At 41.3% G+C, this 12,982-nt stretch overlaps 1 protein-coding gene across 5 annotated transcripts in view; it reads left to right on the forward strand.

Moving 5' to 3' along the window:
* The window catches only part of LOC121276353 (DNA-binding protein SATB1-like), a 158,723-nt gene that overhangs the window by 51,751 nt on the left and 93,990 nt on the right, over positions 1 to 12,982 (forward strand). For all 5 annotated transcript variants that reach the window (XM_041184660.1, XM_041184663.1, XM_041184657.1 and 2 more), the window contains one exon: positions 10,046 to 10,255. In XM_041184660.1, coding sequence (XP_041040594.1) covers positions 10,046 to 10,255 — 210 coding nt within the window. The remainder of the gene's footprint in view (positions 1 to 10,045; positions 10,256 to 12,982) is intronic.

The raw sequence follows: 12,982 nt of genomic DNA on the forward strand, positions 1-12,982 counted from the left end.
TGTAGATTTTGGAAGGGGAGCTCCTGAGTGGTGGGTACCCCAACTTCCTGCCCAACGCACTCCCTACAGGTCAGAGCGGGTCAGGTCAATGAAAATTCTGCCCAATCCTGATCTGATGTCAAGAGCAGCAGCTCACACACATCGATTTTGGCTGAATTGGCCTATTATTAGCCAGACAACGATATCACATTAAGGATGTGAAAGTCTTTCAAAGCTGGAGGGACAATAGGAGACCCTCTATCGCTGAAGGAGTTCCGGCCTGCTGGTGCAGGTCACGCAGAGAGAGAGAAAAGGCACCTCACATTCTCAGCACTTCTAAAACTTTGGAAATAAAAAATGGCTGCAGCTGCTGGACCACCAATGTGGAGGAGAAACCTCAACCCTGGAGCAGTGGCGGTTCCCTGGTCTGCTGCTGGGAGGCCGCCTCCTGGCAGTCGCTGTGTTCTTGACACTGCGTAATATTCTATTCAGCCCCTGATCTGTGGTCTTAATTGGCCTTTTAATTCATTTAACAAGCTACCTGTCGCTTGTGGGCTGATAGCGGTTCTGTGCCTTCCCCAAAATGTCTCAGGGATGACGTGGTGCTGGCAAACCGGGACGCCAGCTGGCAGCGCAAAGTTACTCACTGTCTCTGTCCCTGGCCACATCAGCCTCCAAAAATCCTGCCCCATATCTTTGTTTAACAAAATTCAACACAATGCTTAATTCTGCCACATGATACTGTCATGCACTACCTGACACTTGTCATTTAGAGGGTATGAATGCAGGCATAGAATTGACAGTGTTAGTCAACATTATACAAATTATAACTTTTACTGTGCTCAGTTCAATAAGAATTCATACTGTTTTCTAGACTTCTGTCACATTTTATCTTTGCAAGATGTGGCATGACATAACCATTTTCTTTCATTGCTGTAAAAATAATTAACTAGTTAGACAAATATATGAAGAACATCACAAATCATCCGATAAAACTAGAAAAATGACAGAAAATGAATGTACAAAAATATGTTATGAAATATTTATTAAAGTTAACCAGACTGCATCTGCATGTTTTAAAACAGTTATTGTTCTTACAATCGAAAGAAAATCTTACAGAAATGTCATGCATTTCATGACCTTGGGACATCCCCAAAACACTTTCATAGCCAATGAAATATGTTTGAAGTGTAATCACCCTTACAATCCAGGGAAGAGCAACAATGAGATAAATGGCCAATTAATCTATTTTAGCGATTGGTTGAGTGATAAATGCTGCTAAGACATTTTTTTTATTCATTCATGGGATGTGGGCGTCACTGGCTGTGCCAGCACCTATTGCCCATCAGAGGGTACTTCAGAGTCAACCACATTGCTGTGGGTCTGGAGTCACATGTAGGCCAGCAGATTTCCTTCCCTAAAGGACATTAGTGAGCTAGGTGGGTTTTTACAACAATCGGCAACGGTTTCATGGTCATCATTAGACTTTTAATTCCAGATATTTATTTAATTCAAATTCCACCATCTGCAATGGTGGGATTCAAGCCCAGGACCCCAAAGCATTACCCTAGGTCACTGGATTACTAGTCCAGCGACAATACCACTACACCACTGCCATATGAACATACGAACCAGGAGCAGGAGTAGGCCACCCAGCCATTCAAGCCTTCTCCACCACTCAATAAGATCATGACTGATCTGGTTATAACATCAACTTCATCTTCCTACCTACCCCTGATAACCTTTCACCCCCTTGCAGTAGGAGAACTCCCCTGCTCTTTTTCAAATCATGCCTAGGGATTGTTATTTACATCCATATATCCAATGGGCTTCATTTAACATATCATACAAAAGACAGAACTGACCATAATGTGATTTGTTCCTCAGGTGTTATTCTCCTGAATTAATATCCATCTATTATATAAGATAACTATTGAGTGGTTGTATTATTTAATTTCAAACTGCAGTAATAAGTGTCACACCTGTAGGTGGCACTGTGATTGGCCATTACAGCGTTAAATGCATGTCCTGTAATGTAGGTCAGAATTTTACGGCTCCTCCCACCTGGCGGGATATTATGGTCCTGCTGAACTGAATGGAGATTTAAATGGCTCATTGCATCTGCCAGAGGGAGATACATCGCGGTGGAGCTGTAAAATCCTGGCTATTATGTGCGAAACCTACTCCTGATATTGTACTGTGGCAATGAGATTTGCCACCCAACTATAATGCAAAGACACTGTATAGGATTCTTACTCCCAGGGTGAGAAACAGAGGTCAAAACCGTTTCTGGGTTCCAAGTCCGCCCCGGAGGAAACAATCACATTTTCCGATTTTCATTAATGGCCAGACGGCTCACTGTCCAATTAAGGATCAAAGGCAGGCTCTCAAAGCTGGAGCAACAGTCAGAGCCCTTCCAGCTTAGAAACAGCAGCAGGATGCAATAAAGAATAAGTAAGGGAGATGGTGCTTCAAAATGGAGGCACCTTCTCTCTAGCTTTAAACTAGAAATTCAATAATGGACCTTGTTGCCAGGCCACCACTTAAGAAAGGGAGCCCCTCTACAGAAAAGTCTTCAGCTGCTCCTGTACCCAGACAGGCAGGGAGAGCTTCTGGGCCTGCCTGGAGCGTTGGCTTCCCAACCCAAACTTCCTCGCTGACCCAGTCTGCCCTCAGGAGGCTGCTTCCAGGCAGTTAAACTGACTCTGCATCCTGTGGGGACCTGGAGGCTATTAACAAGCCTAACTAGCTACCTACCATATGCGGGGGCAAAGCCCTACCACCCCCTCCTTCCCACCTCTTCAAAAATGGCTTACGTCAGGCTAGACCAACACCACCTTGCAGGATTATTTTCACTGCCCGTCATCCTGCAATGGCGGCCGCAGCAGATGCTGAAAATCCAGTCCACTTAATCTGTAATAATTCTCTGCCATTGAAGAGCGCTAACAATATCTTCCTTCGGTTAAGCGTGCTCCTCCAAAGTTGCATCCCTCACATTGCATATCAAATAGAAATAAAAATGCAAGTTGGGGAATAGAGCAAATATGCTCACTCGAACCCTTTCCCACAGAGTACACAAATCCTTTACCCTCACCCAATGAACAGAAATACAGGGCTGGATAATACTGACAAAATGCTTCTTCAGAAACCCCATGGCAATGCTATCAGCAATACTGCTACAGATATAATAACCTATGGCAAAAAGGGGAGGTGGTTGCATAGTGCTATTATTACTGGGCTAGTATTCCAGTGACCCAGTGTATTTCTCTGGGGACCCAGTTTGGAATCCTGCCATGGCAGATGGTGAAATTTGAACCCAATAAAAATCTGGCATTAAAAGTCTGATGATGACCATGAAACCATTGACAATTGTGGTAGAAACCCACCTGATTCACTAATGTCCTTTAGGGAAGGAAATTTGCTATCCTTACCTGGTCTGGCCTACATGTGGTTCCACAGCAATGTGGTTGACTCTTAAAAATAAATGCTCTCTGAACAGGAGCAATTAGGAATGGACAATAAATGCTGGCCTAGCCAGGAACATCCACACCCACATCCCATGACTGAATGATATATTTTTAAAAATTGTTAGCCTAATCTTTTTAATTGGTTCACACTTTTACTCCAATTGCATTCAGAGGCAATACTCTCTCACTGAAGATATGATTAGACAGGAAGCCAGTGCTTTTGGTGCATTTATTTTTTGACAGTCATACTGGTGTTGGGGCTAACCAGGTTAAATGTTCAGGCTTTCAAATAGCATTCAGAGATTTGCATAGTGTTATAATGCTTTAAAGTGTTATATTCAAGCTTCTGAATGATGTAGATGCCCTTCACTTTTTGCTGTTAGAGATACTTATGGCAGCATTTACTGACTTTGCACTGTTCATTTCTACCCTGGTAAACCTTCAGTGGTGTGACTTCTTACTGTTGTTCCTTTGATTTTTCATTATCAGTGATGTATATTTGAAGATGAGAGGATTTATCTGCCTCCCCATCCCCATAAACACACTGATATATTGAGCAGAAACATGTGTTCTCTCCTGTGGCAAGTTTGGTATTGGGGGGATTTAATTGGGTGTGAAGGTGGCAGATGGGGACCCTGCCACCTTCCTACCTCCACCGCGATTAATTCTGGGGTAAGAAGGCACGTGAACAGCCTTCCTCGCTGCCAGTTGAGGCCCTTAAATAGTCAATAAATGCCCACTTAAGAGCTTCATCCTGCCGCTGCTGGTATGAACCCAGTGGTTGGCAGGGCAGGTGTGGGGCTGGGTGTTCACCATCTGGAGAGCATGACAAGCAAACCCAGGCATGTTTGCTTCCGGGCTCTCGGTGGGGGTGGGGAGGTGCGTTCAAAAGCACTCAGTGCCTGAGAGGGACCTGGCATTGGAAAAGGGGAGCCCACTGAAAGCTACCCCCCGCCTTTGCTGCTGACCCCTTCCCCCACCTCCCTCACAATCCCCACCCACGAACCCCCTTCCGCCATCACTCACATGTGATTGTGATCCACCTTGATCTCAGGCCTCCAGTATAGTACCGATAGCAGCCTCCACCTCCCCAGTGGCACTGCTGAGTACAGGAGAGCTGCTGGTCTCTTATTGGCTGGTAGATCTTGGCAGGTGGGACTTCCGCTCCAGGGATCCATGATCCTGGGGAAAGGCCCGCCACTGGCTTCGAAGTGGCTGAGTGGCACAAGATGCGGCAGGCCTTCCTGAAAAGAGGTGGCGAGCCCGGGTCTCTAGCCACAGGGTGGGACCCCTGTCACCTCTGCAAATTTCCGTTCATTGTTGTATGGTTTACTTTCTGTAATAGAGTGCATTTTGCAGTAAAGATATGGAAATGTTTTCCCTCAGCAACTATGAAAGGAATGGCTATAGCATAGGAGCTAAAGCTTCTGAGGGCTTTGTGATAGTGTTTAGCTCATTAATTGGTGCATTACAAATACATAAGCTTTGTATATCAATATTTTTAGTCTGTTATAACAACTAATAGGGACTGGTTAGCAATTGGTTAGATGGCTAGCATATGGTTCAGAATAATGCCAACAGCATGGGTTCAATACCCATTCTGGCTGAGGCAATGGCAAACCACCACTGAAAAACTGCCAAGGAAATGGCTCAGGATGAAGTATCAGCAGACAATGAGCCAAGGATCTGCCTTTGGGCAGAGCACACATGATACAATGAATGAATGAATAAGATCTCATATGGAAAAACTTATTGCTGTTAAACAATGCACAAAAAGCTTGGACAGGAATGTATCTGGAGAAAAAGCACAAAAGATATTACTCTGTTATTAGGTAAACCCTCCCTCACTGTGTTCCACTGCTTCTTGTTATAACATGGACCTTACTATGACACATTATTTGGATAGCTTCCAAATAATGCATTTTAGCAATGGTATGCTGTACATGCTTAGTAAATTTTATCCTCCAAACAATTAGCAATTTTTCATGCTTTTGATTTTCAGATATTTTAAGTTAAACCTCCTTAATGTGCATCAAAAAGTTAGCTAACATAACCATGCTGCCAGTCATGTGATATCTGGGGGAAGCAAACTAACCGGTTGTTTGAGGCACTCATTTCTTCCCCCTGCCCCTGTTGAAGGCTTCAACATCAAATCACATTACCCCACAATAAAAGGTGTTTTCTGATCAGTGTTTAAATGTTTAAGATTCCAAACTTACAAAAGAAATTTCATTTTCATTCTTGGGTGGACTGGTTGTGCCCAGACCGGTGAAATGCAAAAAAAAACCTCCCTTTGATCCAAAATTCATGCATCCAGAGCTGATTGAGGAGACATAGGCCAATTTTTCCCTAAGGTGCAATGCACAAAACTCTGTTCGTTAACATTTTAGTATTCCTTGACTTTCCACAGAGAAGCAAATGTTCAGGGAATATCTGCTCCATCATGTTTATCTTTCAACACATGAACACTTCCCTTCTCAATTGACTCTTGTCCATATGCTCACAGTAATGTTAGGCTTTTGTGCATTCCACCATAATAGGCACGATCAATCTAGCTATAAATAAAACAGTCCTATGTTCACTATTTGGTAAATAAGCATCATCTTTTAAAAAAGATTTTGCTATTGCTAGGTTATACAGGTGAACTTCTAGAGTGTTGGAGATGTCTAAGATTAGCCTGGGATGACTTGACCTCCAGTTTTGTTTTCATTAATTAAAAAAAATTGAATGGCCTCATACTTTCCAATGTTAAACTTCAGCTGTCACAGTTTGCTCATTCATTTGATCTATCAATGTTTCTTTCAACTTTTTGCTCCCAATTATACTCAGTGTTGTTAACAAACTTAGATATACAACTCATTACTCTTTCATATGTTCTTGTGCCAGGGAACTCTGTAACCAAAAATGGTGACATGGAATTGGATTTTTTCAGAGTCAGGTCAACTTCAGAGGCCTTTAAAAATTATGGGCTGGACCCGGATGCAGTTCTCCAGCCCCCATTTCTGGCAGATCCCATTTTTGCTGACAGGGCAGGGCATGAATCACATTGATGGGAAACCAAACTCAGCAGAACTACTTGAAATTAGCGCTGAGTTCAACAGACTACATTTTCAATGTTCCAAGGTCCTTAACCTGCAATGTGGGAGTCATGAATTTATGGAGGAGGCATAAATGTTTGAGCAGGGCAGATAACATCTGTTTAAGTGTCATGATCTGAAGTTATTTAAATCCTCAGCCCTTTAGAGAGGAAAAAAATAACAGGCTGCAGCTATTAGAATGAAAAAGCACACCTCCTCTGCTGGAGTGCATTGATTGATAGGCCATCTGGTATAGCTTAGGATGAGCCATTAGCTATCTGTTCCTGCAGTTTCAGTAGACTTCATTGTTGATATTTCCCAATGGCTACTATTATAGCTGAGCCTGTTATGAATGCTTGGCTGAGTTTCAAAATCTCCACAACTGTTTACTTCAGTGGTGGGGTGGGAGGTGTGGTTGAATTCACATTCTGATTGACAGTTTTAAGAGGCTATTAAAAAGTTAGCTGTCTTTGATGTGGCTAGGGAATTGAGGTTTGTTTGCTTTTACATTGGCCAATTGAGGGGATTTAACATTTTTGAATGGGATTTTTGACTGACATAAAAACAGAAAGTGTTGGACAAACTCAGCAGGTCTGCAGCTTCTGTGGAGAGAGAGACAGAGTTGACATTTCAAGTCTAATATGATTTATTCGGAACATATTGGACTTGAAACATTAACTCTGTTTCTCTCTCCACAGCTGCTGGCAGACCTGCTGAATTTTTCCGGCACTTTGTTTTTATTTCAGAACTCCGGCATCTGCAGTATTTTGCTTTTATTTCACGAATAACAGCTTTTTTCTGTATCAAGTGTGCATGAGGTGGCATGAGGATATGAAGGTGGCATGGGGATATGAGTAGCAGTGGAGTTAGCATGGAGGGTATGTGGTGGTGTGGAGGTGGCATGGGGGTATGAGGGGGCATGGGGGCTGGATGGGGTATGAGGGCTAGAGAATGAACAGCCTTTTACACACCATTGCCGAGAACCAAAGCAAGCCATCTTACCAGCCTCAGGTTCTGTAAGCAGCGTACCATTTCTACTATCAATTTCTCTTTGTGTTTGCTTATCACTCCTTTCTCCAGTCAATTCCTTTATTTTCTCAAAGACAGCACCTTTTCTTCCTTTATTGGTAGTTTTTCCAATTCTCTGCACTGCACTTTCCAGCAACCCCCTCTCGCCTGGCCAGTCTCTCTTCTTAGAAGATGGTTACTGCCACAAAGAACTGAGAGCTAGAATAACAATGGCACAGAATGCATTCTCCAAACATAAAGAATTGCGCAGCATAGGAATAAGTTGAGATCTTAAGGAATGAATTATCAAGACTGTGATTTGAAGTGTCTTGTTGTACAAAGTTGAAATGTGGACCTTGAGAAAAGTGAATATCCAAAGTTTGGAAAGTTGTGAAATGTGGTTCTGGAGAAGAATGGAGCAGGTCAATGGGAGCGAACACAAGAGAAAAGATAATGTTCTTGGGACGGTGGAGGAGAAAGAATGGTCCTGATTATCATCAAGAAAAGGCAACAAGGTTGGATTGTAGCCTAAGGCATGAGGTGATTGAAGGAAGATTAGAGGGATGTAGACCAAGGGGGAGAAAGAGAATGATGATGTTAGAGAATTTGAAATTGAAAATGGGCGGCTCCTATGAGCAACTGAAGAAGAAAGCACAAGATTGCAAGGCATGTAGAAATGAGCAGACATCCTGCCTTTAGGCAGATCACAATGAACTTTGGGTTATTTTGCTAATTAAGCACTGTGCTAGATTATTTGAATTATAACTTGACTATGGAGCTAATTAAATGCGCAATCAGTATTTTGCACACCGATTTATTGATGTTTAGGGTTGAACTAAAGATGAACCAATTGGGTTTACATATTTCAATCACTGCATAGTTTCATTTCCAAGCTAATAGACACAATAAAACACATGTTAATTTGCATGGCGATAGTATTATAAGTTATCTAAAGAAACAAATTGAGTGTGTGCAACACTATATCATTCCATACCTGGACTGGTTGGCTTGATGACAAGTAGACTGATTGATTACAAATTGTAAGAAAATCGATTGGCACAACCCCCTATGGAAAATTATCGAGCGCAGGTAAAGTGTTAGTATCTCTTCTGTTCAGCATTGCCTGGGCAGCTATTTAAATCCACAGTAGAGTAAAACAATTATCCAAGGTTTGGACTTGCGCAGTTGGTTTCATCACAGTATTTTTTTTCTTTCATTTAAATTTGATTGCAGCTGTTTCTTTGCTGAGTGTCTGACTTGTAAATCAGTTGGATTACACAAAGAAATCACCACTGGTTCATTTTCAATTTTATGAAATTGACAAGGCATCAAATGGGCATGGTTTGTATTTTTAATAACTTGGGAGTATTACTCCAAATTCTGTGCTTCACCCTTCTCCTGTTATTGCAGATCTGACAATGGTCATACGTACAGCTGCAACCATCCATAAAGTGGTTAAAAGCACGGTGGCTGTTCCAAAGTGAACATTAAAGGTAGTCAGCCATTTTATGCACAGTCAGGTCTGTAGGGAACAAATTTTTTTTTTGCAGCATCAGTATTCTATGGTTTATTTGGCATCTGCTTAGGAGTCACTGAAGTGTATTCTAACACTAGCTTGGCATCACTTTGCAACAATATGTTACCTGTGCATGAATAAAGTTGATGCATTTATAGAAGTATAAATGATATAAATATTTCTTTTAGAAAGAAAGCTTTAAAAATATATCTTTTGATGTTGATATCCACCTGAACAACTAACTTGTGTAGCATCAAAAGCTGATGTTTACAACCATTTATATATATATGAACCCAATAGAAGTTGATCCATTTTCATGTGCGGGTATTTTTACAGCTAGCACAGCATCTGTTAACAGATGGCAACGAAATGCACATTAACATTTACATAGTGAGTGCTCCATACTCATCAGGTCCATGCAATTTTGACTTCTTTCATATTCCTTCTTCCAAAGCATGGGTAAACAGTTGATTTTATTTTTGTTTTTTTTCCAAATTTTCTTATTGGCATTTATTGCAATTTTAAATGCTTATTTAAGGTAGCTCTACTGTTTCAAAATTATTAGTGTGACTTTAAAACTGCACTGAGAGTTCAACGTAAGGAAAAACTAATTGCTCACTGTAACTGTAAAACTCCTGTGATTGCATAGACTGCAGAATTGTTCATTCCATTTCTGTAATATCTTTTCTATTTAGCTGTCCACAATTGTGCAATTGTAGATTTGCCTATGTATGCTTTGTTACAAATCTACGTAGTGATCTCCTATTTTCTGGTTTATGTCATGAATGTCAGTACACTTCTAGAGAAGACAGTTGTAACATTAGGGTTACAATCACGTCTTTCTTTCAAAGAACCTAATTGAGCATTAATGTATTCTTACTTCCATTGAAGGTTCTCTCTCAAACTCCAGCACAGCAGTGAGAGAATAATTAGCAGTCTCTGGTCAAGTTCACTTCACAAAGTACTACTATGTTGTTTCTACTTTTTCTTTTGTGCAGGGTTTATTGTCTGAAATTCTCAGAAAAGAAGAGGACCCAAAGACTGCCTCACAGTCTTTGTTGGTCAACCTGAGGGCAATGCAGAATTTTCTAAACCTGCCAGAAGCAGAAAGGGACCGTATTTACCAGGATGAAAGGGAGAGGAGCCTCAATGCAGCCTCAGGGATTGGAACTACACCTTTGATAAGTTCTCCTAACCGTACCCAACAGGTAATCATCAACTAAAAATATCCAATTTTTCTTGAAGCTGGTCCTGAAATTCTACTATCATGTTTTTCTTTCAAGAAAAACTTTTCTTCTTAGTATCATGAATTTAATTTTATGGCTCAGTATGTTGTTCGGATTACTCAATGTTATCATTTCCAAAGTATAGAATTTTTCAAAAAAGTTATTTATGCGGATGCTGTCTGTATCAGAATGGAATGCTGCTTGATTTGAAGACAAAAAAAGGAAAATGCTCAAAAGTCTAAAACATCGCAATTGCTTTTTGTATAGGGAAATTATTGATGCATTTTCTGATCCTTTGCTCCCAGTGCAGAGCCTTGTTTGACCAGAGAACAAATTAGTGAATCGGTGTGGAGGGTCAGCGTGCCCCATTTGCGGTGCTTTCAATTTTTCAGTGGTTACCTTCAATGGCCGGATAACTAGAAATGGCGTAAATCGGGTACACTCATCTCCATGCCTGATTCTCCAATCCATGCTCTCAGTGAGGAAGGCTCTATACAGGAGATAGAGCCTCATAAGATTTACTCTTTTGTGTATTTTGGGGAACTAATTTAAAATACAGTTCTTTTGCCTCTAAACCAAACATATACCGAACAAAGGTTTCCTTTATCTGCTGGCTGCAAGATCCCTTGTGAAATTATTTTGAATAGTCTTAGCCCAGTTAATAGTGAGCATGGATCCATAGCACATAAATACCCTCAATTTGGTACAGTTGGTACCTAGGCTTTAAATCACAATGTGGTAATATTGTGTTAAGATAAACAGGGTAATGCTTCTGTTAAAATAGTAGAAATTGGAAGTTCATAAAAACAGATTAAATATTGCATTCTAATGTTTACACAGTGTAATCTCAAACCCTGAATGGGACAAATTCATTCAGAGAGGAACTGGGCAAAGTCACAGTGCCATGTTTGGGATTGGGCCTAAGACTATGGGAACAGTATCTCTGGTCATGCTGCACCTCATCTTTGAGTTCTGTTAGCCTAAACAGGGAAGGTGCTTCACTTTGCAACACTGACACTCATTATGATTAGCACAAAATTGTACTTAACTAAATGAAACTTAAACATTGTGTTTTTATAAATTTGACATGCTGTTTGTAATGTTTTAGAATCATTTGAAAAGTTCACTCCACAATATCTGCTATGAAAACAGTTTGAAATTGTTGATATTGGAACAGGAGGGATCTGTACCGTTGGGACGGTCTCCACCTGAACCGATCTGGGACCAATGTTTCAGCGATAATGGGAAATAGGGTGGTCAACAGGACTTTAAACTAGAAAGTGGGGGGGAAGGGAAGGATAAAACTCCAAAAAGTATGACTAATGGGAAACAATGCAGCAGGTTAGCATGTGTGGGGCTGGATTCAACTTCATGGAAAATTATGAAAAAACTGAAAAGAAAGGAGAGCCCAGGAGAGGCTATTAAAGTCTCCAGAACACAAAATAGGACAGAGTGTTTGGAAAGGGCCAGGAATTTAACTTCAAGCGCATCAGATAAAGGGACGACAATGAGAAGGGGGACGGGAAATACAGGACTGAAGGTGTTGTATCTGAATACACGCAGTATACGAAATAAGGTAAATGAGCTTGTGGTGCAGATTGAAATCGGCAGGTATGATGGCATGGAAACATGGCTGCAAGGGGATCAGGACTGGGATCTAAATATCCAAGGATATACATCCTTTCGAAAAGATAGGCAGGTGGTAGAGGGGGTGGGGTTGCTTTGTTAGTAAGAAATAAATTTAAATCAATAGCAAGAAACAACGTAGGGTCAGATGATGTAGAATCTGTGTGAGTTGAGGAACTGCAAAGGTAAAAAAAAACGTAATGGGGGTTATGTACAGGCCTCCGAACAGTAGTCAGGATGTGGGCACAAGATACACCAGGAGATAGAAAAGGCGTGTAAGAAAGGCAAGGTTACAGTGATCATGGGGGATTTCAATATGCAGGTAGACTGGGAAAATCAGGTTGGTAGTGGATCCCAAGAAAAGGAATTTGTGGAATGTCTACGAGATGGCTTTTTGGAGCAGCTTGTGGTGGAGCCCAATAGGGAACCGGGAATTCTAGATTTAGTGATGTGTAATGAGGCAGATTTGATAAGGGACCTTAAGGTGATTGGACCCTGAGGAATTAAGTGACCATAATATGATAGAATTTACCCTGCAGTTTGAGAGGAAAAAGCTGGAATCAGATGTAACGGTACTACAGTTGAATAAAGGCAACTACAGAGGCATGAGGGAGGAGCTGGCCAGAATTGACTGGGGGATGAGCCTAGCAGGAAAGACAGTGGAACAGCAATGGCAGGAGTTTCTGGGAGTAATTTGGGAGACACAGCAAAAATTCATTCCTAGGAAGAAGAAGCATGCTAAAGGGAGGACGAGGCAACCATGGCTGACAAGGGAAGTCAGGGACAGCATAAAAGCTAAAGAGGAAGCATACAATGCAGCGAAGAGCAGTGGGAAACCAGGGGATTGGGAAGCCTACAAAGACCAACAGAGGACAACTAAAAAAGAAATAAGGAGGGAGAAGATTAAATTTGAGGGTAAACTAGCCAATAATATAAAAGAAGATTGCGAGAGTTTTTTACATATATAAAGGATAAGAGAGAGGCAAAAGTGGACATTGGGCCACTGGAAAATGACGCTGGAGAAGTAGTAGTGGGGAACAAAGAAATGGCGGAGGAATTGAATAGGGACATTGCATCTGTCTT

Source organism: Carcharodon carcharias, chromosome 3 (genome assembly GCF_017639515.1).
Source record: "Carcharodon carcharias isolate sCarCar2 chromosome 3, sCarCar2.pri, whole genome shotgun sequence".
NCBI lineage: Eukaryota > Metazoa > Chordata > Chondrichthyes > Lamniformes > Lamnidae > Carcharodon > Carcharodon carcharias.